This window comes from Lynx canadensis, chromosome E3 (assembly GCF_007474595.2).
Source record: "Lynx canadensis isolate LIC74 chromosome E3, mLynCan4.pri.v2, whole genome shotgun sequence".
NCBI lineage: Eukaryota > Metazoa > Chordata > Mammalia > Carnivora > Felidae > Lynx > Lynx canadensis.
Window position 1 is genome coordinate 36,696,059 of NC_044318.1, and position 25,277 is coordinate 36,721,335.

Consider the following 25,277-nt stretch of genomic DNA (forward strand, 5'->3'; position numbering starts at 1 on the left):
GGGCCGGCACCCAGCGGGCGCAGAACTGTGCGGGCCGGGCGGAGTCTCGAGCGGAGACCCCCAAGCGCGAGCCCCGGAGCCCGCAGGCTGGGCCGGAGTGGCCGGGCGGCGGCACCGGCGGCGCAGGGCGGCGGGGCCCGGGCCCGGCCCGTTTGCACCCGCGGCGGCCCGGCCGAGGCTTGCGGGACGGCGAGGTCCCAGGCGGCCGATTTGGGCCCCGGGACGGTCGTCTGTCCGAAGTGAATTTGTCCCGGAGGCCCAGATCCGGCTCCTCCGGAACGGCGGCCCCGGGAGGCGCCGCGCCAGCTCCGGAGCCCTTGGGAGCCTCGGGGCAGCTCGGCAGGTCCCGACGAGGTAGGTCGTGGGCTTTCGGGTCTCCAGGCGGTTGTGCATCTTGTGGGCCGCGCCGCAAACCGAGGGCGCGAGCGGCGGCCAGGGAGGGATGGGCTCTCCCCGGGACTCGTGGGGCCCAGGTTTCCTGGGAGCGCAGGGGGTCCCCGCGTGGGCTGCGGACGTTCTGTGTCCGCTCCGTTCTCCAGTCCCGATACCCCTTGCTCCGCGTGCCGCCCTCTCCGGCTTCCAAGCGGGTCTCTAAGCGTCCCTGAGCACCTGTGCTGTGTGCTCTTAAGTGTGTGCCGACCGCGCTGGGCTCTGCCCTGTGGCATCCGCCAGTGTAGTGCAGGACAAGCCTGCGAGGGTTTGCTGCTGCTGCCGCCGCGGCCGCTGGGGTGACAGAGGAGGAGGTTGGGCCTGAGAAGGGAGGTGGCTCTTGCAGGGTGACCGAGTCTATGGGTGGGATTGTGGATGCGACTCAACTCCTGCGCCAATGTGCTTCCACTCTGTTAAAGTTTTCTTCTTACGTGCAATGATAACCTAGTTAAGTTAGATAACATAAAAACAAAATCGTGCCTTGATGATGCCCATCTGTCCCGTTTTGGAGAGCTAATATTCTTTTTCCCTCTGGATACTTTGATTTTAAACAGTTTGAAGACACAGTAAGAAAATTTGTAAACGGTGTAAGGGGAGATTTTTTTTTTTTTTGGCAACATTAATTTAATGAAGGCAAACTATTTAAAAAAGGAGTGAATATTTATATTAACCAACGAGGGTAACCCATCTAAACATCTCCTGTGGGGCGCCTGGGTGGCTCCAGTGGTTAAGGGTCCAACTTCAACTCAGATCTTGATCTCATGGTCAGTGAATCCGAGCCCTGCATCAGCGTCTGTGCTGACAGCTCGGAGCCTGGAGCCTGGAGCCTGCTTTGGATTCTGTGTTTCCCTCTCTCTCTGCCCGCCCCCCCCCCCTCCCCGCTCACGCTCTGTCTCTCAAAAATAAACAAACATTAAAAAACTTAAAACCAAACATCTCCTGATATGTGGGAGTAACAGGTATGCTTTGTGTTCCACCTTTGTCACATCTTTAGCTCCTTGTAAGTGTTCACAGGGTGTCATTTTATGAGCTTTTCTTTGGCGGTTACTACGCAGGATGCTCCTGCCTGGGCAGGCCAGACTACCCATGACTTCTGTTGTTTCTTTCTCCTTCCCTAGGTCCACCGTTAACAGTCTGTACGCATTTCCACGAGCAGTAGAAAATGAATGAGTCCCAGGTGAGCTTTCCTTTGTCTGTATATGTTCTCTTACTTGTTTTTTTTTTTTTTAATTTTTTTTTTTTTTCAGCGTTTATTTATTTTTGGGACAGAGAGAGACAGAGCATGAACGGGGGAGGGGCAGAGAGAGAGGGAGACACAGAATCGGAAACAGGCTCCAGGCTCTGAGCCATCAGCCCAGAGCCCGACGCGGGGCTCGAACTCACGGACCTCGAGATCGTGACCTGGCTGAAGTCGGACCCTTAACCGACTGCACCACCCAGGCGCCCCTCTTACTTGTTTTTTAATGCATTTTAGGAGGTTTATATGGTTCCAGATTTTACAGTGGGAATGTAGAAATAAATAAAAGACATCATCGTGTAAAATAAAATTGTTAGGATTGGCATCGGCACCCAGAGTCCTTGTTGAGTTTATGTGTGTAGATAGTGGGCTACTTCAGGGCTGTGGGGGTAGAGCTACAAATATTTTTTTTAATTTTTTTTTTTTAATGTTTACTTTTGAGAGAGAGAGACAGAGCTTGAGCAGTGGAAGGGCAGAGAAAGAGATAGAGAATCCAAAGTAGGCCCCAGGCTCCATGTTGTCAGCACAGAGCCCGACATGGCGCTCGAACCCACGAATGGCGAGATCGGGGAGATGATGACCTGAGCGGAAGAGGCTTAACTGACTGGACTGCCCACGTGCCCCTATAGCTACAAATGTAACTGATGTTCCTGACAGTTACAGAAAAGGAAGAGTACCGCCCATTACGTGATTTGTATTGACTGTAAGAAGAACCCAGTTTGTTACTTGTGGGTTTTAAAGATTTCCCAAGACTTGAAAAAAATTTTCTTGTTAAAATTGAAATAACCAGGGATAGCTTTCCCGGTAACAACCTTTAATGCCATTGCAACACGTGGCTTATACTTGTAGCTTATCTGAGCTGAGGGCCTGCCCAGGGAGAAATGACATGCACCAAAATGCTGTGATCCAGCCAGACATATTTTCCCTGCTACTGTTTAATACAGGGGTAAAAGCGAAGTCCTGAGGAAATGGCCTGTTCATCCTTCAGATGCTTCTGTTACTGTTTATTCGGGTTGGCCATAAATGGTACAGGAAGTTATTCTCTAGTAAATGTGTCCTCACGTCTGTTTGCGTTTCAATCCTCAGCGTTTGGGTTTTGTCCTCACCGCTCTCCTGAATGTGGTGGTAAAGATTAGCATTGACCTCATTACAGTCAAATCCGTTGGGCGTTTTCCAGCCCTTACCTCACATCACCATGTGTTTGCTGTTGACCTGTTACTTACAAATGGATACTTTCTCCTGGGGTCTCTTGGTTCTTGGCCTCTAAAACAAGTCACCTGAAGTATTTCTGTAAATATCTTGAGCTGATGAGGAGTCTTTGAAAGAGGGGGTGGGGATAGCCCACATTATCTCTCTTTTTTAATATATAATATCTGGTGTTCAGAGGTTCACAGTTTTCTGAATGTTTTGGGTTTGTTCTTTTCAATCAGGATACGCGTAAGAGTCCACATGTGGCTGGCCGATAAGTCTTTTAAATTTTTTTTTAAATGTTTATTTATTTTTGACAGGGAGAGAGACACGAGTGTGAGCGGGGAGGGGCAGAGAGAGGGAGACGCAGAATCCTCTGTGTGAATGCCTCAGAATCCTCTGAGCTGTCAGCACAGAGCCCAACATGGGGCTCAGACTCATGAACTGTGAGATCATGGCCTGAGCCGAAGTCGGATGCTTAAGTGACTGAGCCACCAGGTGCCCCTAAATTTTTTTTTAATGTTTATCCATTTATTTTTGAGAGAGAGAGAAAGATCTCGAGTGGGGAAGGGTCAGAGAGAGGGGTGGGGGGAGAGAGAGAATCCCAAGCAGGCTCCATGCTGTCATTGTAGAGCCCCACGTGGGACTCGATTTCACAAGATCCCACGATCGAGATGGTGACCTGAGCCAAGACCAGGAGTCAGACGTTCAACTGACAGAGCCACCCAGGCGCCCTGTCTTTTAAATCTTTTAATAGTAGCTCCCCCTGTGTGTCTCTTGTGTTACTTTGTAATTTATGTTTTGAAGAAATTGGGTTTATCCTTAGTTTCCCATGGTCTGTATCACATTGCTGTCATTTTAACTTTCACACTTTTTTTTTTTTTTTTTAAATTCCCAGTAAGTCTTGTAAAATTGGTAGTTAGCTTGGGAAGTTTACCCATTTACGTTCAGTTCTTTTGGCAAGACTTTGTTCCTCATGACCCTTGTCTACTTTCTCCCGGAGGCCGTGTTCTAATCCTGTCTTTTTTTGTGTGTGATGTTAACCTCCATTGGCTGATGTTCATTGCCAGTTCTTCAGGGGAGACAAAGTGATACATGCTGCTTTACCGTTGCTTCTTCATTTACTAGCTAGAATACTTTTCTAAAGGAAAGCATCTCTCAAATCGTTCTGTGGTTCACACAGAAAAGATAATTTCCACAATATTGAGTAGGCTCCTGTGCAACAGGAATTTTGTTTGCGTGTTTCGTTTTGTTATCATTAGCTCACGGGTTTAGACGCGTTTTAAGTTTTTCAGTACACTGAAGTTGTCACTCTATTTGGTGTCTAGGTGGATCTGTCTTTGACCAGAGGAATCTCTTCAGATTGGTTTCTGAGTCTTTTGAAACATCCCCTATATATTCGATAGCTTTCGTTTTTATTCAGCATTTTATTTTGAAAAAACTTCAAATTGCACAACAGTTGCAAGGATCGTACAAAGAACTCCCGTGTTCCTTTTGCCCAGATACTCCAGATTTTGACATGTTCCCACATTTGCTTTATTATCTCTGTGTATATATGTATTTTTTTCTGAACCATTTGAGAGTGGATGTCATCTGTCATGTCCCTTTTCAGATTGTACCTCCTGAGATCAAAGATACTGAATTCAGGAAATGTAACTTTGATATAATATTTTTATCGAATCTATAGTTCACCTTCTGATTTAACAGGTTTTCTCAGTAATTTCCTTTATAGCAATTTTTTATTTCCAGTTAAGCGTCTGCTCTTGATTTTGGCTCAGGTCGTGATCTTGCAGTTTCTGAATTTGAGCCCCCTGTCTGGCTCTGTGATGACAGTGTGGAACCTGCTTGGGATTCTCTCTCTCTCTCTCTCTCCCTCCCTCCCTCCCTCCCTCCCTCCCTCCCTCCACTGCTCATGCACACATACTCCTTCTCTCAAAATAAATAAATAAACATCTTTTTAATAAGTGCATTTCCTGTAGACAGCACATAGTGGGGTCTTGCTTTTTTTTTTTTTTTTTTAATCCAGTCTGACAGTTTCTATTAATTGGGCTGCTTCGGCCATTTACACCTAATACAATTATTGGCATAACTGGTTAGGTTGTAGTCCATTGTCTTTGATTTCTAGTTGTCCCATCAGCTTTGTCTCCTCTTTCTTCCTTGTTTTCCTTCCTTTGGACTAATTGCATTTTTTTTATGATTCCATTTCACATCCTTTGTGGGGTTGTTAGCTATAGCACGGTTGTTATTTCAGTGGGTGCTTTAGGGTTTGTAGTATGCAGCTTTAATTCATCACAGTTTCTCTTGAAGTGATGTTCTCTTTTGCTTAGCATGCAGGAAGGTTATGGTCCCTTCCATTTGTCCCTTCTGGGTCCTTAAACTGTTATTGCATTTTGCTTTTACAGGCAGGATCAACCCTGCAGTACATTGTGATTGTTATGTAAACAGTTATCTTTTAAAGAATAAGGGAGAATAGCATAGTTACTATTTTTTCTGAAAAAATCCAGATTCTTATTTTCTGTCATTTTCCTTCTGCCTGAAGGACTTCCGTCACCTCTTCTTCTAGTTGATGATGATTTCCTTCAGGCCTTGTATGTCTGAAAACGCCTTTATTTTTGCGTTCGCTTTTATGTCAAGGGAGCTATGCTGGTTTTTCTCCTGTGCTTCAAATCTGTTCCTCTGCTGTCTTCTCGCCTACATTGTTTCCAAGAGAAATATGATGTCCTCCTACCTTCCTTCTCTGTATATGACCTGGTTTTTATTTTTCTTCCTCTTGCTGCGTTTAAGTTTTTAAGTTTTTATTTACTTATTTTCAGAGTAGGGGGTGGAAGGGGCAGAGAGAGAGAGGAAGAAACAGGATCCCAAGCAGGCTCTACACTGTCAGCACAGAGCCCGAGGCGAGGTTCGAACTCACGAACTGGGAAATCATGACCTGAGCTGAGATCAAGAGTCAGACGCTTAACTGACTGAGTCACCCAGGCACCCCTAAACTTTTCTCTTTGTTTCTGGTTTTGAGCAGTTTGATTGTGAGAGGTCTTGGTATTGTTTTCTTCATGTCTCTGTGCTTGGGGATCTCCTTGAACTTCTCGGATCTGTGTGTTTATGATTTTCGGCAACTGTGAGAAATTTTTGATCGTATTTCTTCAGCTATGCCCCCCGTCTCCGCATCCATCCGCCCTGCATGGATTCCTCTTACCTGTATGTTCCGCCACTTGAAGTTGTCCCACAGCTCACTGACACTCTTCATTCTCTTCAAACTCTGTTCTCTCTGGGTGCTTCATCTTATATAAGCTTCTGTTGCTGTGCTTTGAGTTGACTGATCTTTTTTTCCGGCAGTGTGTTCATCTAGTCTGCTGTACTTTTCATCTCAGACACTGTAGCTTTTATGTGCAGAAGTTCAGTCTGAGTCTTTGCTTATATCCTCCCTGTTCCTACTCAGATATTTTGAACATAAGGAATCCCGTTATAAACTGTTTCCTTGTGCTCTGGCGCTTATAACATCTGTGTCCGCTCTGGGCCCGCTTTGGTCGATTGATGATTTTCTGTACGGGCTATACTTTCCTACCTGTTTCCCCAGTGTGTCAACCGTCCTCACCTCTGTTTGGGTTCTCCCTCCCTGCTGCAGGGCTGGAAACTCTCAAGGCAGTAACCACAGGCCTCACCTTGTTTATTTCCTGTCTGTGATTACTGTCCATGATCGTTGCTTCAAGATCAGCATCTTGGAGACCACAGCTTTGTATATTCTGTTTTTTGGTGTCCTTTCAGGAGGGAGGGTAAATCCAGTCCTTGTTCATCTTGGCTGAAAGCAGTCCCAATATCTTGAGTCATAGTTAGAAACCTTTCCCCGCACTGGTTATGGGGAAATTCACCCATAGTTTGTGTTTGTTTGTTTTCTGTGTTGCTGAATATTTTACATTTAGATCACTGATCAGTTGGACTTTTTTCTTTTATGGTGTAAGATACGGATGCTGTTTTGTCCATGCCCAAATGACTACTGTTACTCCAACACTGTTTATTGCAATCAGTTCCGTGGATTATTGTAAAGTCTGTTTTTAGACTTGGTGCTCTACGTCACAGACACGTCTCCATTCTCGTGCCGAACCAAACCATTTCATTCATAAAGGTTGGGGTCTTTTTTTTTTTTTTTAAAGTTTATTTAAACACTTTTTTTTTTTTTTTTAATGTTTATTTATTTTTGAGACAGAGAGAGACAGACAGAGCATGAACGGGGGAGGGTCAGAGAGAGGGAGACACAGAATCTGAAACAGGCTCCAGGCTCTGAGCTGTCAGCACAGAGCCCGACGCGGGGCTCGAACTCACGGACTGCGAGATCATGACCTGAGCGAAGTCGGCCGCTCAACCGACTGAGCCACCCAGGCGCCCCTCTTTTTTTTTTTTTTTAATGTTTATTTAAGTAATGTGGGGCTTGGACTCACAACCCCAAGATCAAGAGTCTCATGCTCTTCTGACTGAGCCAGCCAGGCGCCCCATGAAGGTTGTGTTTTAAAACTGGTAGGATTAGGCCCCCTAAACTGCTGCTTTCTTTGGAGATTTTCCTAATTGTTCTTGATTTCTTCCCCTCCTATGAACTTTAGTGCCAGCTTGCCTAGTTCCAGGCAAAAGCTTTTTTTTTTTTTTTTAATGTTTGTTTATTTTTGAGAGAGTGCAAGTTGGGGAAGTTCAGAGTGAGGCAGACAGAGGATCAGAAGTGGGCTCTGTGCTGACAGCATAGAGCCCAATTCAGGGCTCGAAAACACGAGCCGCAAGATCATGACCTCAGTAGAAGTTAGACACTCAACCGACTGAGCCACCCAGGCCCCCCACGAAAAAAGTTTTTTGATCTTTTTGTTGGGATCACACATCTGTAAAGTAATTGGGGGTAACTTGCATCTTTGTGTTACTGAGTTGACCTGTTCAGGAACAAAGCGTCATGCCATTTGTTCAAGTGTACCTCTGTGTCTTTCGGGACTGTTTTTAAAGTTTTCCTGCTATAGATTTTACACATTTTTTTTTTAATATATGAAATTTATTGTCAAATTGGTTTCCATACAACACCCAGCACTCATCCCAACAGGTGCCCTCCTCAATGCCCATCACCCACTTTCCCCTTTCCCCCATCCCCCGCCAACCTTCAGTTTATTCTCAGTTTTTAAGAATTTCTTATAGTTCGCCTCCCTCCCTAACTTTTTTTTTCCCCCATGGTCTTCTGTTAAGTTTCTCAGGATGCACATAAGAGTGAAAACATATGGTATCTGTCTTTCTCTGTATGACTTATTTCACTTAGCATAACACTTTATACATTTCTTATTAACAGTTTTATCTTTTCTGTTGCTCTGTAAACTGTACGCTTCTTTTTACGTAACGAGGGTTTTTGGCTTTGTTTTGTTTTTTTAAGATTTTCTTTCTTTTTTTTTTCTTTTTTAAGTTTATTTAACTAATCCTTACACCCAGCCTGAGGCTCAAACTCACAACCCCAAGATCAAGAGTCGCCAGCTCCTCCCATCGAGCCAGCCAGGCACCCTGAGGGCTGTTGCTTTCTGTGTGTTGATTTTATATCCTGTCATCTAACAATTCTTTCATTGAGTTGGTTTTGTTTTTGACTCTCTGAGTTTTCTAGGTGTAGTGTATCACCTGCAAATAATAGTTTCACTTTTTCTCTGTTGATTGTTATGCCTCTGATTGTTTTTCTCCAATCGGAGGTAGCACTTTGCCCCATTCCCGATCTTACGGAGAATGAGTCTAGTGTTTGTCCATTAAGTAAAACCCCGATTTTAGAACTGAGAAGTCTCCATAAATACACATGTGCGTGCGTGTCCTCATCTGTGTAAACTTAAAAAAGCATACATGTGCTTGTGTGTGATTGAGATGGGTATGTGTATGCACGTATCACACGTACTTTGCGTCTCAGGGTACAAGAGTGTGTGCGTGTGTGCAAGTCCGTGCTAGTGAAGTATCCATTTCTGTTTTCGTGAGGAATTTTTTAATCACGCATGTAGTTCAAATATTGTCAGGTGTTTGCAGCATCTTTGTGGAGATCAGTCTTTTCTTAGCTGTATTATAATGGCATGTTATGTCAGTGGATTTTCAAAGATTAAACAGGTCTGTATTTTTGGAGTAAGTGCCGCTTAGATATTATATGTTACCGTTTCAGTCTGGTGTTGTTTTCTGTTTGCTGATATTCCGTTGTGGATGTTTGTGTTGATGTAAGAGATACCGTGTAATTTTATCTATCCTATTTATTGATCGATCGGTCTTCTAATCCTGCTACTCCTTGCCGTGTGGACTGAGAACCCAGAAGGTTCTTACTCTCCATGGCAGTTCACAGGCTCACTCGGCCTGGACCAGCTGGGACGCCCTGCTCTGGGTGGCCAGTCAGCTCAACTCTGCAGTCTTGGGCAGTCTCAGCCGTGGCATCCGGATCAGTGGTATGAACCCTTGTTGATGCAGACTTTGTAAGTGATAAATACCCCTTGTTGACGAGGACTTTGTAAGTAGCAGGGCCATGGGGCACATTTGCTGAGCGCTTCTCTTCTGAAATACGAGTTCAGTGTTCGCGGTCGCCCGAACTACTCCTGGCAGCAACTCTGGAAACCTTCTTGCCTCCTCCGCTGGGGCTTCTGTACCCCCTGTTCGGGCTGGGGTGGAAGGGTATCTCAAGTGTTTGAAGGAAAAGTGTTCCCTTTGATAAATCAGTTGTCCTGCTTCGCTGCAAATACCTTTACAATGTCTGCACGCCTCAGTGATAGCTTGGCTTCATATACGGTTCTGGGTTCGAAATCCTTTTTCCTTCGCAAGCAGTGGGCAGTTCTCAGTGGGTTTTTCTCAGGTGAGAAGTAGAATGGCAGTTCCCAGGGGTACCTAAGGGTATTTTTTCCACCCTTGTAACTTTTTAGGATTTTTTTTCCTTAATTTTTCCGCTTTGGGTATTTTGTCAGGAAATTTCTAGATCTGTATTTTCCTCCCAGTAGTCCTGTTTGCGAATTGGATGGCCCCTTTTGATGCGAGGGCTTACTTGATTCTTCAGCTCAGGTATCGTTTTCAGTTTTGTTTTTTTTTCTCGTTCGTTGTGAAAATGTCAAATCTGTCAGATTTGGCTTTCATATCTCAAGCTTTATCTCATCATTTCAATTTCTAGTTATCTGAGAGATTTCCTAGATTATATATGTTGTGTCCCATTTGTTATTTAAGCCTGTTCCTTGGGGATTTTAAAAAATTCAACAATTTGGTCTTTAAACTCTAAGCATTTTGTGATGGCTGTTTTTAGGAGAATGTTCTCATGTTATGGAAGCAATATCCTGCTTAATTTGTTAAAAAATATAAATCAGTGGAAAAATTGTAAGTTGTTTCCTTTATGAAATTGATTCCATTATTGCTGACCAGCTCACCTTGATGCGTAGCTTTTACTTACTCGCTTTTCCTCAATTGGTGAGAATTCTTGATTTTTTTAGTTTCAATTTTTGAGAGAAAAATTACTAATAGCTAACGTGAATATATTCACCTAACGACCCCATTTTGCGCTTTCCCTTGTGGAGGGGAAGTCTGCGGAGCTCTAGAAGTTAGTGGATTAGCGATATGTGTTTTAGGTAGATATCACTTCATTTTTTTCTTCCAGTGTTTTTATTGTGGTAAATTACACATGACATGAAGTTCATTCACTGTTTTAACCATTTTAAGATACCCAGTTCGTTGGCATTAAGTACATTCACATTGTTAGGCAACCATCACCATCAACCATCTCAAGAATACTTCTCATCTTGCAAAACTGAAACTCTGTTCCGCATCAGATAATAACTCCCCTTCTCTCCCAGCCCCTGCAGCCATTCTCCTATCTGTCTCTGAGTGTGATTGCTCATTTAAGTAGATTCGCACACGGTTCATCGTTTTGTAACTGGTTTATTTTCAACGAGCATAGTGTCCTCAGAGTTCGTCCATGTTAGAGCAGGTGCCAGGATTTCCTTTTCTTTTTAAGGCTGAGGATGACTCCGTTGTACATATGGACCACATCTTGCTTATCTCTTCGCCTGTCGATGGACGCTTGGGTTACTTGTATGTTTTAGCGATGGTACGTAATGCTGCTGTGAACATATAAGTAGCTCTTTGAAGGCCCTGCTTTCAGTTCTTACAAGCGTACACTCAAAAGAATTGCTGGATCCTATGGTAATTCTATTTGTTTAGTTAATTTTGAGAGAGAGAGTTGGAGGGGCAGAGAGAGAATCCCAAGCAGGCTCCACACTGTCAGCTCAGAGCCCGACATGGGGCTTGAATTCACAAACTCTGACATCATGACCTGAGCCAAGATCAAGAGTTGGATACTTAGCCAACTGAGCCACCCAGGCGCCCCTGGTAATGCTATTTAGAAAAGAATTTTTTTTTTAATGTTTCATTTTTGAGAGAGAGAGAGAGGCAGAGAAAGAGAGAAACACAGGATCAGAAGCAGGCTCCAGGCCGCGCCTTCGCTGCATCAGGCTCTGTGCCGACAGACACCGCCCTCGGGAAAATCATCCGTGTCCAACACGGATGGAGCTCATGTATGTCCTGGTTTGCCTGAGACCGTCTTGTTGCACCTGTATTCCTTCTGGTTTAACATTTACCCCACACGGAAGTTTTTGGTTTGGACGGTGAGCGTGTGGCCACCCTAATTACAGAGGCTCTGAAGTGTGTGTGGCCACAGTGCCCGTGGCCAGAGCGTTCTTACCATCCGACCCTCATCGGGCTGCTGTGTGCACTGAAAACCGGGAGCCACCCAGGCTGCTCAGGTAGGCCTGTGGTTAATTTCCCTTCACTTCCGCTGCCGACAGGGAACCCCGGGCCCTCCCGATGGGCCCGGGGATGCTCCAGGGCTCCATTAGAGTCCGCCGTCCTCTCTTGCGGTGCCCAGCGTGTGCCCTGCGTGCAGCTCTGTGTTCCGCAGCCCTCGGTTCTCCTCTTCTCGACCCCACATCTCCGGAGTCTCCTCAGAGACGCCTGCTCTAGGTAACGGTCTCTGTTTTTATATCGCTTTGATTTGGACTATGAGAGGATTTCGTTTTCTTTTCGAGGCTGGAAAGTGACTGTGTACCTTCGGGGTCCTCTCCTGAATTGGAATCAACTCTTATTGTCAGAAAGCTGTCCTTGGGGCCCCCGAGTGGCTCAGTCGGTTAAGTGTCTGACTTTTGATCTCGGCTCAGTTCACGACCTCATGGTTCGTGAGTTCGAGCCCCGGGTCGGGCCTTGTGCTGTGTGGAGCCTGCTTGGAATTCTCTCTCTCTCCCTCTCTCTGTGTGCCTCCCCTGCTTGCATTTTCTCTCAAAATAAATAAATGAACATTAAAAAAAGAAAAGTGGTCCTGGAGAAGGGTCTTGGTCTCTGTGCCCTGTTCTTCCCTGCCAACCTGTTCAATACTGATGCTGTCTGTTTTCAGCCATTGGTCCTTTTTCATGTCCGCATCTTTCCCACTGAACCCCGGGCAGTACCCCGCCACACCTGTGACGCCAAGCCTGGCAGCATAACATTCAAAGTTTGTTGTTGTTGTTGTTTTAATTTTTTTTAAACATTTATTTATTTTTGAGACAGAGACAGAGCATGAACAGGGGAGGGGCAGAGAGAGAGGGAGACACAGAATCCGAAGCAGGGTCCAGGCTCTGAGCTGTCAGCACAGAGCCCCACGCGGGGCTCGAACTCACGGACCACGAGATCATGACCTGAGCTGAAGTTGGCCGCTTAACTGACTGAGCCACCCAGGTGCCCCAACATCCAAAGTATGTTAAGGCACTCTCCCTGCGATAGACCTCACCCTGACGTCTCGGGCGTTCGTCAGCGCAACCAACCATGTCGCTGTAAGAGAGGGGTATTTGAGATGCGCTGTTTGGACCAACACAGGGAGGAAGTAGAACACTTAGCCACACAGGTGGCCCCAGGTAGCTAGCCCCCGTGAGGGTCAAAGTCCAAGATGAAAGAGCTGAAGCAGGAGGTGCGTCAGGCAGGAAGGAGGAGACCGTGGATGGGCCCTACGCGCACCCTGTGAAGAGGGGGCCGGAGGCCCTGCTAGGAAAGGTGGCCAGAGAGAAGGCCAGGGAATCCGATGCTTGTCCATTTGTGTGGTGTTGCCCTGGCAGGAGCTTTACTCACCTCACGTCCCCCAAAACTCAGCCCACTGGCAGAACGGGAACTCCGTTGGTTTTCTGGTTTGGGGGTTTGGTGTTTAGGGGGGCAGTTAAAGGAACCAAAGACAGGGGCACCTGGGTGGCTCAGTCGGTTGAGTGCCCAACTTCGGCTCAGGTCATGATCTCACGGTCCGTGGATTCAAGCCCCAAGTTAGGCTCTGTGCTGACAGCTTGGAGCCTGGACCCTGCTTCGGATTCTGTGTCTCCTTCTCTCTGTCCCTCCCCCGCTTGTTCTCTCTCTCTCTCTCTCTCTCTCTCTCTCTCTCCCTCTCCCTCTCCCTCTCCCTCTCCCTCTCTCTCACTCTCAAAAATAAATAAACAATAAAAAGGACCCAAAGGCAGTGTATTTCCATTATGGTTTGTTTGATTGTACAATCCATGACATAAAGTCAGATTTTCAGTGTTCATAGTTCATTTTACCGGCGAACTTGTCAGCTCCTGTGCCCACACATCTCCTCCATGTTACCGGTTTCGATCACCGTGCCATTACAGGGACCAGTGTCATTCAGGGATGTGGCCGTGGACTTCACCCAGGAGGAGTGGCAGCAGCTGGAGCCGGAGGAGAAGACCACCTACCGGGACGTGATGCTGGAGAACTACAGCCACCTTGTCTCCGTGGGTGAGGAGAGCCTGCTGTCCGGTTGCTGCTTTGGGGGGCAGGGTCGGGGGCCTGCCAATTTAGTGATTTTCTTCCCTCGAGTTTGAAGAAATAAATGATAGGACCATTTAACTCTCTTTGGGCTCCCGGTAGGCTATTGGTCTGTTTAATCCTCCATCGAAACGTCTGGATTTTGCTAAGGTGCAAAACCGGGCACTCGATCAGGCAGCCTCCGAGGCAGCATCTTGGACTCAGAGACCTGAAAGGTGTGCAGCCGGTCCCAGCCTGCCTCCATTCCTCACTCACAGGGTACGACAGCACCAAACCGAAAGTGATCCTCAAGCTGGAGCAGGGAGAGGAGCCGTGGGTAGTGGAAGGTGACCTGCCGTGTCGGAGTCGTCCAGGTATGTCAGGAGCACGTTACGGTTTTAAACATGGTGGCCCCAGACCCCTGGGAGTCACTGAAGGCAGCTCTGAGCCCAGGCGCCCGTGCGGGCTGCTTTCCTTTTGCATTTGATTTGCACTCGTGGGGAACCTCCGCGTGAGCCTGTGCTGAGGACCCGGTGCCTTCCTCCTACCCCCGTCTCCCCCCTGGTAACTTAGCCTCCCCCCAGTAGCACAGAATTCCTTTGTTTTCTGGTGTTCAGAAGTCTAAGAGAAAAATTAACTTGAGACTCTCACGTTCATTCTTTTTGTCTTTCCTTCCTTGCTATGAAATGCCTTGGGCTGGTTCTCTGCCCATTTCACTCCCTCCTCTGTGCACTCAGCCACCAAAACCTGTCCCCTCCCTGAGCTGCTCCGCCGAGGGTGCACCTGTGCTCTGTTTGGTGGTGCTGAATGCAGGCCCTAAATTGTTGAAAACGGACCTCTGTGCTTTGCAGCCAAAATACAACGCAGACACAGAGTTTGGGGTAAAGGGGAACAGTAGCTGCGTCGCTTTGCCGGCCAAAGGAGGCTGCAGCACGCTGTGGCCTTCAAGACTCCAAGCCCGCCAGGACGAGGGCACTGGCGGTTTTATGGGGAAATACAGGATCTAGCGGGTCTCGACAGAACTGTACATGCCGCCAGCATCGCTAGTCTTCAGGGGGGTGACGGGTTCCTGAATGGGCTGAGAAGAAAGGAGAGGAAGACAGGAAGAAGCTTACTTTAAAATTGAGCTTCAGGGGGTGGCTCAGTTGGTTGAGCATCTGACTTCGGCTCAGGTCGTGATCTCACAGTTTGTGAGTTCAAATCCCACATCAGACTCTGTGCTGACAGCTCAGAGCCTGGAGCCTCCTTCAGATTCTGTGTCTCCCTCTCTCTCTCTGCTCCTCCCCTGCTCACTCTCTGTCTTTCCTTCAAAAACAAGTAAACATTAAAAAAAAAAAATTAATGGGGTGTCTGGTTGGCTCAGTCGGTTAAGTGTCCAACTTCAGCTTAGGTCATGATCTCGTGGTCTGTGAGTTCGAGCCCCGCGTCGGGCTGTGTGCTGAAGCTCAAGGCCCGGAGCCTGTTTCGGATTCTGTGTCTTCCTCTCTCTCTGACCCTCCCCCATTCATGCTCTGTCTCTCTCTGTCTCAAAAATAAATAAATGTTAAAAAAAATAAAATTAAAAAAAAAATTAAAATCAAGCTTCAGGGCACTTGGCTGGCTCAGTCAGAGGAGCACACAACTCTTGATCTCAGGGTTGTGGGTTTGAGCCCCACACTGGGTATAGAAATCACTTAAAAATAAAATCTAAAAAAAAAAAAAAGAAAAAAAAATTGAGCTTCATGGAAGCATTACTGCAGCCATTTTGATCTTTGTTCAACTTTATACTTATTATTTATTTTGAGAGGGAGAGAGAAAGCACAGGTGAGGGAGGGGCAGAGAGAGGGAGAAAGAAACCCACCCAGGCTCCACGCTGTCCACTCAGAGCCCGACGTGGGGCTTGAACCCACAAACTGTGAGATATGACCTGAGCTGAAGTCAGACACTTAAACTGACTGAGCCACCAGGTGCCCCAAGATTTAATACATATTTTAGAGCTTCCCCTGAAGTATAGATAGGTTTTGAGTGTAGCCAGTGCTGGAAGCCACATCGAATGAACAAGGGCATGAGCACAGGCTGGTGGTTGGGAATAAGTGGGCATAGCCTGGCTTCCTGGAGCAGGAGGTATTTTTGGAAGACTAGCAAATGGCTACTTTGAGTATATTTGTGAATCCAGGTAATTGAAAAATCTTACTGGTGAATGATAAATTCTCTGTTTTTTCCTATTGGTATTTGGGGCTTTGGGGCCAGGGATGGTGTAGATTTCTGAGCACAGAACTGTCGGCCATTGCACTGATTGTGGATGAGAGCAGCTAATGATAATAGCTCAGAGGCTCCAAAAACTTGTAAGATACACAGAAATAAAAGTTAATACTCTGGGGGCCACTTGAGAAATCTGACATTCAGGGTTTTGTACAAAATGAAACCTGCGTGTATGGAAACTCTTTGTTCTCGGGATTCATTTGGTGTTACGTCAGGGACATGACTGGTTTTAGGAAACTGAGGTCAGCAAGTTGAAAGAAATTGATGGATATTTGTTTCATATCCTATACTATTCTGAGCGATTTGCATGCACTAAGTTGGTCCTTTCCAAGCCCGGTGGTCTGGGCATATTTCAGCTGTGTGAAGCTGCATCACAGTTAAATACCTTGCTCAAGTCCCAGCCAGTAGTGGTGGATTTGAATCAAGGTAGCTTCATCTCTGTCCTCTTAGCCGCCACGCTCTGTTGTGCAAATAAGTGCAGTTAGGCTTATGTAAGCCCGTCAGAACACTTCACAGAGCCGATCTGAGCGGCCGGGTCTCTTGCCATCGGGTCCATCTTGCATTTCTTTCAGTTATGTGCCTGGAAGGAACTCTCCTTCCAGGTGAAGGTGAACCAGGACTGGGGAGTCGGAGACTCCCAGGGGAGAGGGACTGGGGGACAGGGGTGGGGGACTGTCTCTAAAGATGAGGAGATTGGAATTTTTAGAATGATTATTTGGATTTATGTACAGAGTAGAAAGGCAAAAATTTTGGAAGGGTCTGGGCTAGTGAGAACGTCACCATGGTAATCTAAGTGTGAAGCAGTATATTACAGTTTAACGTAAATGGTGATCTCTTGCTTCCAAACGTAGGCCATACTTGATTATTTTCTTTGAATGTTCGTACATCGATTACTCTTCTACCGCCTGACCGATGTGCTCCAGATTCCCCCCATGTCTGCCTTAATCTAGTGCTCTTTCAGTGACATTGCCCTCTGCTCATCAAATGTCAGTGAAAGGTTTATTTCACCTTTTCTACCAAAGTTTTGAACATAGTTTGTGAAGTAATAAAGGTACTTTATTCGGTGTGAACTTATTCTCCCTTTTGTCTATAGTTCTCAGTCCTATCCCACTTGTCCCTTTCCTGTGTCTACCCCATCCCCATATGTGTGTGTATTTGTGTGTGTGTGTGTGTATGTGTGTGTGTGTGTCTGTCTGTCTGTCTTGTAGGACAAAGGGGAACAGATGATTGTACACTTGTGACTATTTTATTGCAGAGATTGGCCATACAGCCAGAGTCAGCCCATTCTGTACCTGTTGTGTTCAGATTCACAAGGTTTGTTTAATTTTATTCCTTTTTAGAAGTCTGGAAAGTTGATGACCTGATAGAGAGAATCCCAGAAAATGGAGATGACATTTCAAGGCAGGCTGTTTCTACCAACAGCAAAACCCCAAATGAGGAGAGAGAGGATGCATTTGATACAACACATAATGTGGAAACAAGCCTTGTTCCTTCGAGCGTCCTATCTCACACTTGTGTCTCATGTGGAAAGAATTTAGAATCGACTTCAGAATTAATCATCAGTGACGGCAGCTATGCGAGAAAGAAACCCAGTGAATGTAGCGAGTGCGGAAAGACGGACCACGGAGACAAACCCTATGAGTGTAACCAAAATGGGGAAGGCTATTCTCAAAACGCAGAGAGTATTCTTCAGAACGTTAATCTTTTGGAGAAACCCTTTGAATACAGTGAATGCATGGAAGCCTTAGACAACGAAGCTGTTTTCCTTACTCATAAGAGAGCTTATATGGGGGAGAAGCCCTACGAATGGAATGACTCCGGGTCAGACTTCATCCAGATGTCAAATTTTAATGTTTACCAGAGATCACAGATGGACTTGAAGCCCTTTGAGTGCAGCGAGTGTGGGAAATCCTTCTGTAAAAAGTCAAAGTTAATCATACATCAGAGGGCCCACACAGGAGAGAAACCTTATGAATGTAACGTATGTGGGAAGTCCTTCAGCCAAAAGGGAACCCTCACCGTCCATCGGAGATCCCACTTGGAGGAGAAGCCCTATAAATGCAATGAGTGTGGGAAAACCTTCTGTCAGAAGCTACATCTCACCCAACACCTGAGGACTCATTCAGGCGAGAAGCCCTATGAATGTAATGAATGTGGGAAAACCTTCTGCCAAAAGACCCATCTGACCCTGCACCAGAGGAATCATTCAGGAGAGAGACCCTACCCCTGTAATGAATGTGGGAAATCCTTCTCCCGCAAGTCTGCCCTCAGTGACCACCAGAGAACACATACGGGAGAGAAACTTTACAAATGTAACGAGTGTGGGAAATCCTACTACCGAAAATCTACACTCATTACCCATCAGAGGACACACACAGGAGAGAAACCCTATCAGTGCAGTGAGTGTGGCAAGTTCTTCTCTCGGGTGTCGTACCTCACCATCCATTACAGAAGTCATTTAGAAGAGAAACCCTATGAATGTAATGAGTGTGGCAAAACCTTCAATTTAAATTCAGCCTTCATTAGGCATCGGAAGGTACACACAGATGAGAAACCCCACGAATGTAGTGAATGCGGAAAGTTCTCTCAGTTCTCCTATCTCACCGACCATCCTCCGGCTCCTTTAGGAGAGAAACCCTATGAATGTAATGAATGTGGGAAAATCTTCCTTGACGGTTCAGCCTTCAGTGGGCATCAGTCACTTCCGAAAGGGGAAAAATCCTATGAATGTAACATATGTGGGAAATTGTTCTCTGAGTTGTCCTACTACACTATACATTATAGAAGTCATTCGGAAGAGAAACCCTATGGTTGTAGCGAATGTGGGAAAACCTTCTCCCATAACTCCTCCCTCTTTAGACATCAAAGAGTGCACACGGGCGAGAAGCCCTATGAGTGTTATGAATGTGGGAAGTTCTTCTCCCAGAAGTCCTATCTCACTATCCACCATCGGATCCACTCGGGAGAGAAGCCCTATGAATGTAGTAAATGTGGGAAAGTCTTCTCTCGGATGTCGAACCTCACTGTACACTATAGAAGCCATTCGGGAGAGAAGCCCTACGAATGTAACGAATGTGGAAAAGTCTTTTCTCAGAAGTCCTACCTCACCGTGCACTACAGGACTCATTCCGGAGAGAAGCCCTACGAATGTAACGAGTGTGGGAAAAAATTCCACCACAGGTCAGCCTTCAATAGCCATCAGAGAATTCACAGGAGAGGGAGTGTGAACGTACTGGCTGTGGGGGATCTCCTGTGAAGTCAGAGCCCTCTGAGTATATCGAGATCCAACAAGGAGTCCAAGATCGGTGTCTGAGAGTTCGTGCTTTTGAATGGGGAAAATTCTTCAGGCATTGGATTCATCTTCACCTAATGTTTTTCACAGAGGAGAGTCCCTAAGGATGCAAGAAGAAACAGAGCCTTCAAAGCAAGACCCTACAACTCATTGGACACTAGATAATTTATACAGGCGTGAAACTTGATAACTATTTAATATTTATTTTGGAATTCAAATTGTATTTACATATCAGGGAATCACACCAAGGCGAGATCTGTCTAAGTAATGAATGTGGGAAAATCTGTTGTCTTGGAAATTGTTATACTGAAAGCCATATTTCTGATGTAAATTCACATGTTTATAGGGAAGATACCAGAAGCTATCAGCTCTGAATAAACCATTGTATAAAATCATCAGGAGTTTATAATGAGGACAGTACATATATGGCAGTTTCTATCATGTTTTAAAAATGTGTTCTATCAGTAATTCTATGCAAACTTGGATTTGAATTATTTGGGAAAAGGCAGTATTCTAATTTGAGTATTAAGGTGGCAAAATGTACTAACACGGGATTATATATTGTTGGTGAAACATTTGATAAGTACCAGATAGTTAAATACATAATTTTCTATTTGTTTGAAGGTATTTACAAATGGGTTTTTCATGAATGCCCCATCAATAAATTGTAAGCCCGTGGTTTTTATAACGTTTTCAACTACGTTTGAGCAAAAAAAGTTTAAAGTACTATTTTCATAAACTATGCATAGATGATTTGGAGTTAAGTCTGTGTCAGTGAAAGAGGGCCTTGCACTGTGTAGTCTGTAAGATACACACAAGTCTCATGCCATCCTGCATGGGTTTGAGCGAGCCATGTGCCGATACCACGTGATTCAGAAATTTCATCTCTGTTTTGATTTGAATACTATGCCATTCTTCTCTGCACTGCTTATTCCCAGTATTTTGGGACAAATGCAGGTTTCTGTCAGACAGCTTTAGTTGATGAACTCAGTGTCCTTTCTCCCCTCATTCCTTGCTGGAAGAGTTTGGGTATCCGCCGTTTCTTCACATGACATAGAGTGTGAATCCAGATTCGTGTAAGCCAGTCACGAGAACTCTATTCGGACCGCCAGTAACTTGTTTATAGTGGTCACATGACCCAGTTCTGGGCCAGCAGAATAGATGGATGTTGGCAAAAGGATAAGACATCGATCAATGGGTTTTACTACTCCAGGAACACAAGGGGGGTCATTTAATAATCAAAAATTAATTCCTGGACTACATCACATGGAAAGAAGTAATCTAGGATGCAGAAAAGTCATGTGGTGGTAAAGTCAACATTCGTTTATGTGCTTCACAAACTATGGATTTGAGAGGAACTTCCTTCCTTGGATGAAGAGTGTCTAAAACCACAAAACGGCAGCATGCCTAGTGCTGAAATATGCGAAGTTTTCTCCCAAGATTCAAAAAAAAAAAAAAAAAAAGACAAGGTTATTTCCTGTCACTAATTGTATTCAGTATTCTGCAGAAAGACCTAGCCAGGAGAGTAAGGGAAGAAAAGTAATCAGAGAGAATAAGGATTAGAAAGAATTAACACTTTTATTTGCAGATGACGTAATTCTGTACATGGAAAATTCTGAGGAAACACATGAGTAAGTTTAGCAGGGTCCGTGCATACAAGGTCATGATGCAAAAAATGTTTTAATATACCAGCAGTGAACATAAAAAGTGAAAAACTTAAAAGCAATACCACTCAACAATAGCATCAAAAATCCTCAAGTGCCTAGAGGGAAAATTACCCAACACCATATTTTCAAAAACTGTATCCAGGAAAAAAAAAAAAAAAAAAAAAGACAAAACTTGAGAGGGACTTATACGATTCATGGATTCCAGGACAGCCTTAAAAAGGTCTCAATTATCCCCAAATTAATTCATAAGTTCAATGCAATCTTAAAAGTCCTAGTAATTTTTTTTTTATCAAAATTAAACTAATTCTCAAATTCAAATGAAAATTCAGAAGGCCAGTAATAGTCAAGGATATCTTCTGGAATAGATGGAACAGAAGAACTTACATTGCTTGATATCAAAGAAGACCTGTCATAAAGCCATAGAGATTATATTATAATTGTGTGGTATTGGCACATACATAAACAAATTGACCATTGGGACAATAAAGGCTCCAGAAACACCCATACATAATACAGTCACTTGGTTTTTGATGAAAATGATAATCCAGTGTAATGGGAGAGATGGTCTTTCTAATAAATGTGTTGCCATTGCGTTTAATAATTTAATAGAAAATAGAAATGTGGATTGAGGTGGATTGCAGATCTAAATATGAAATGTAAAATAATAAAGCTCTAAGAAGAAAACTTAGTAGACTATATGTAACCTTACAGCAAGCAAAATTTTTCTTACGATCTCAAAGTCACTGGGGATGCCTGGATGGCTCGGTTGGTTAAACGTCTGACTTTGGCTCAGGTCATGATCTCACGGCTCGTGAGTTCGAGCCCCGCGTCCGGCTCTGTGCTGACAGCTCAGAGCCTGGATTCTGCTTCTGATTCTGTGTCTCCCTCTCTCTCTCTGCCCCTCTCCTACTTGTGCTCTCTCTCAAAAATAAACATTAAAAAAACTTTTTTTAGAAAGAAGATCCCAAAGTCACTGAACTGTAAATATAAAATAAAATCAGTTAATTTGGATATATTAATTTTTTGAAACTTCTGTTTATCAAAAGGACCCCACTAAGAAAGCAAATAGGCAAGAAAACAGAGGGAAAAGATACTTATAACTTATGTATACAACACACGACAGCAGACTTGAGCATACGGGAGGGGTTGGTGAACGTTTTTGGAAGCGGCCAGATAATAAGTACTTGGGGCTTTGTGGGCTGGACAGCCTCTGTGAACATGTCTGTGTCCCAATAATACTTTGTTCAAAAGCACGTGCAACAGCCCGGATTTGGCCTGCAGGCCATAGTTTCCAGCTGTGGATCTGTAACTTAAAAAGAGCGTTTACGGGGACTCCTGGGTGGCTCAGTTGGTTGAGCATTCTTGTCTCAATTTTGGCTCAGGTAATGATCTTGTGTTTGGTGAGTTCGAGCCCTGCATAGGGCACCATGCTGATAGTGCGGGCAGTGCTTGAGATTCTCTCTCTTTGTCCCTCCCACATTCTCTCAAAATAAATAAAACTTAAAAAAAAAAGTTTAAAAGGAGCGTTTACAAATCAAGAAAAAAATAGAAAATGGGCAAAAAGATTGGGGACATCAGTTAAGAGGATATCCAGATGATAATCATGAACAGTTACATTATTAGTAATCAGGAAAACGCACATTTAAAATGCCATGTGGAACTACCACCCACCCTCTGAGATGGTTAAAATGAAAAGCGTGAGAAAGGATCAAGTTTTGGCAAGGATGTGAGCCGCGGGAAGCGGGCCCTGCTGGAGGTATTGCCAACTGGTATGACCGTTTCGGAAAGCTGTCACTTTTGAACATGCATGTACCCTTTTAACCCAGACCTCGCAGATCTGTGCATTTATGACAACCAAAGGACATACTAGAGTATTCTTGGCATAAAACTGCAAGAAACAGTTCTCTGAAGGCATGCGTGCAGTGGAATGAGCGAACCCAAGTGGTATAATTCACTGCAGAAGACTAGAACATTAGGAACAAGTGACCCAGAAGTACTTGCGATAATAGCTCAGTTTCACAGAGCTGAACGAGGGAATGCAGACACAGGAGCAAACATACTGTATGACTCCACCTACATAAAGTATAAGAACAGAAAAACTTCCTATGCAGTTAGAAATCAGGATATCCGTTAGCCTCAGGCAAGGCTGAAAATGGTATTTATCTGGTGCTGGTAATACTGTTTCTAAATCTGGGTGCTCCATATCTTGAGTGTTCCGTGCACTTAAGATATGTGTATTTTTCTGCATGTATATTATCTTGAAGTCCTGCATAATTTTGAGCAGGAAATACTCCTTAGAGTAGTTTTAATGGCAACTACAGAGATTTCCTACACTGTGACCTTAAAGCTTAATATAAAGTATATTTTAAGTAAAATATTTGAAGAGGTGACAGAGCCATTACATATTTTGTCATCCTTCCCTTTTGCATATATAAATGGGTCCGAACCGCCTCTTCCAATAAAGAACTAATGTGTGTAAACATTTCCTATTTTCTCAAGTTGTTTTTCACGTTCTGAATTCAGGATGCGTCTTCTGCATTACTGTCATAGAGGTGACCTTGCTTGGAGGTAAATGCATAAAACGGTGAGTTTGACTTGATGGGAAATCGTATTTAGAAGGTTTCCTTTCAGCAAATGTAAGATACTCCATTGTTGGGGCGCCTGGGTGGCTGTCGGGTAAGCGTCCGACTTCAGCTCAGGTCATGATCTTGCATTCTGAGTTCGAGCCCCGGGTCGGGCTCTGTGCTGGCAGCTCAGAGCCTGGAGCCTGCTTCAGATTCTGTGTCTCCCTCTCTCTACCCCTCTCCCACTCACGCTCTGTCTCTCTTTGTCTCTCAAAGATGAATGTTAAAAAAAAAAAAAATTTTTTTTTTTTTTTTTACAGATACTCTGTTGTTAACAGCACAAATGAGTGCATGTGAAAGAAACAGCCCAATTTTGCATCATAAAAAGGATGAGGACTTGGTGTGGGGAGGGAAGAGGGCTGGTTGAGCTCAGTGGCACAGAGGGGATGAGTAATGACATTGGATGGAGCAGACTCTGTGGACGTGATTTGATTTCCCGTTTAACCTACCAGGCAAAGCTTGCAGTGTAAACACATGAACGCCTTGCTTAACGTGCAGTCATCAGAAAGTTGGGGCTCGGTGGTGCGGTCCCCCGTGGCAGCTGCCGGTTCTGTCGGGCTTAGCCACTAGGTATGTGGTCAGGCAAGGCCGTGACCCCCCTTCCATGCCAGCCAGAGCCTGCCTCTTTCATCAGGTGGTTGCCCCCCGCACCATCCCCATATTTACTGCTGCTCAGCTTGGGGTCAGTTAACTTTGCAGATTTTTTCCCTAAAGTCTCTTAAATATGCCAGAGACATTAACACGAGCTCACTTACACCTGAGGGCTAAACTTCACCCACTGCCCCTTACTCCGTCCCAAATCATGCCCAGTTTTGTTGTCCACCCAGGTAGACCCTTTAATGTGAGGGCAAATGTGTGACCCCTTGCACAACAGTGTTACAGTATTCCCCAAATTAAATTCTACAGAGGCCATGAAGAAATTCAACTAGTAGGTAACCCCCCGCCCCCTCAGTTGCCACAGTGGTAATCATGACAAAAAAGTAAATTCCCTGTCACGTGAAAGGAATCAAACTGCTGTAACTCCTGAACTCCTCTCAAAATTGGTGAACTAGTTGAATCGTGGACTTGTGAGCAGAGTATGGGGAGAAAATAATGTCAGTCCTCCAAGGGACGACAGGGCAGTTGTGGTCTCTCTGTGAAGGAACACAGTGAAGGGACTGGTGCTTATATCATGGCACCTGCTGAGCCCAGCTTCAAAACCGTGTTCTTTTCTCTACACGATCACCTGACGTGATGCCAGTGGGACAAGAAAGCAAGTGCTGAGCTCAGGCCCACAGGACAGCCCTCCAGCCTGGCAGGACCCCCCCCCCCCCCAGCTAAGCTTGCATGACAACAGAAGAAATTTGAGGTAGTTTAGTTTAAAAGTAAGGAAGGGGAATCCTTTTGTATCATGGTTGTCTGGGTGGGGTGGACAGACGGGAAAGCCAACACCAGCTTTGCCAGCTTCGTGACGTATGGGTTCTCCAGAAACCTTCTCTGGGAAGCGGGAGTGACTGGCTTTTCCTGCAGGCACGATTGCAGGGGCTCCCGGGAGAAAAGGAGCTCTGGCAGAGAGACATCTGAGACTTCAGCCACTAAAAAGCAGACTGGGGGCGCCTGGGTGGCTCAGTCGGTTAAGCATCTAACTCTTGTTTTTGGCTCAGGTTATGATCTCACGGTTCATGGGATTGAGCCCCGTGTCGGGCTCTGTGCTGACAGGGCAGAGCCTACTTGGGATTCTCTCTCTCTCTGCCTCTCTCTGCCCCTTCTCCGCTCGCATGTGTGCCCTAAGTAAATAAACATGAAAAAAAGAAAAGAAAAAGGCAAACTGACGCACCTATGCTAAATAAACA

At 45.1% G+C, this 25,277-nt stretch overlaps 1 protein-coding gene across 2 annotated transcripts; it reads left to right on the plus strand.

The window, feature by feature from the left end:
• Positions 1 to 177: 177 nt before the first annotated feature.
• Positions 178 to 20,834, plus strand: RBAK (RB associated KRAB zinc finger). Of its 2 annotated transcripts, XM_030301659.1 has the most exons (5): positions 178 to 354; positions 1,548 to 1,606; positions 13,486 to 13,612; positions 13,900 to 13,995; positions 17,203 to 20,834. In XM_030301659.1, the coding sequence occupies exons 2-5, from the start codon at positions 1,592 to 1,594 to the stop codon at positions 19,116 to 19,118; spliced, it is 2,154 nt and encodes a 717-aa protein (XP_030157519.1). In that variant the 5' UTR covers positions 178 to 354; positions 1,548 to 1,591; the 3' UTR covers positions 19,119 to 20,834. The 2 variants fall into 2 exon arrangements, with proteins under 2 accessions (XP_030157519.1, XP_030157518.1); XM_030301658.1 differs by lacking the exons at positions 178 to 354; positions 1,548 to 1,606 and having other exon boundaries at positions 13,320 to 13,612.
• Positions 20,835 to 25,277: the final 4,443 nt, after the last annotated feature.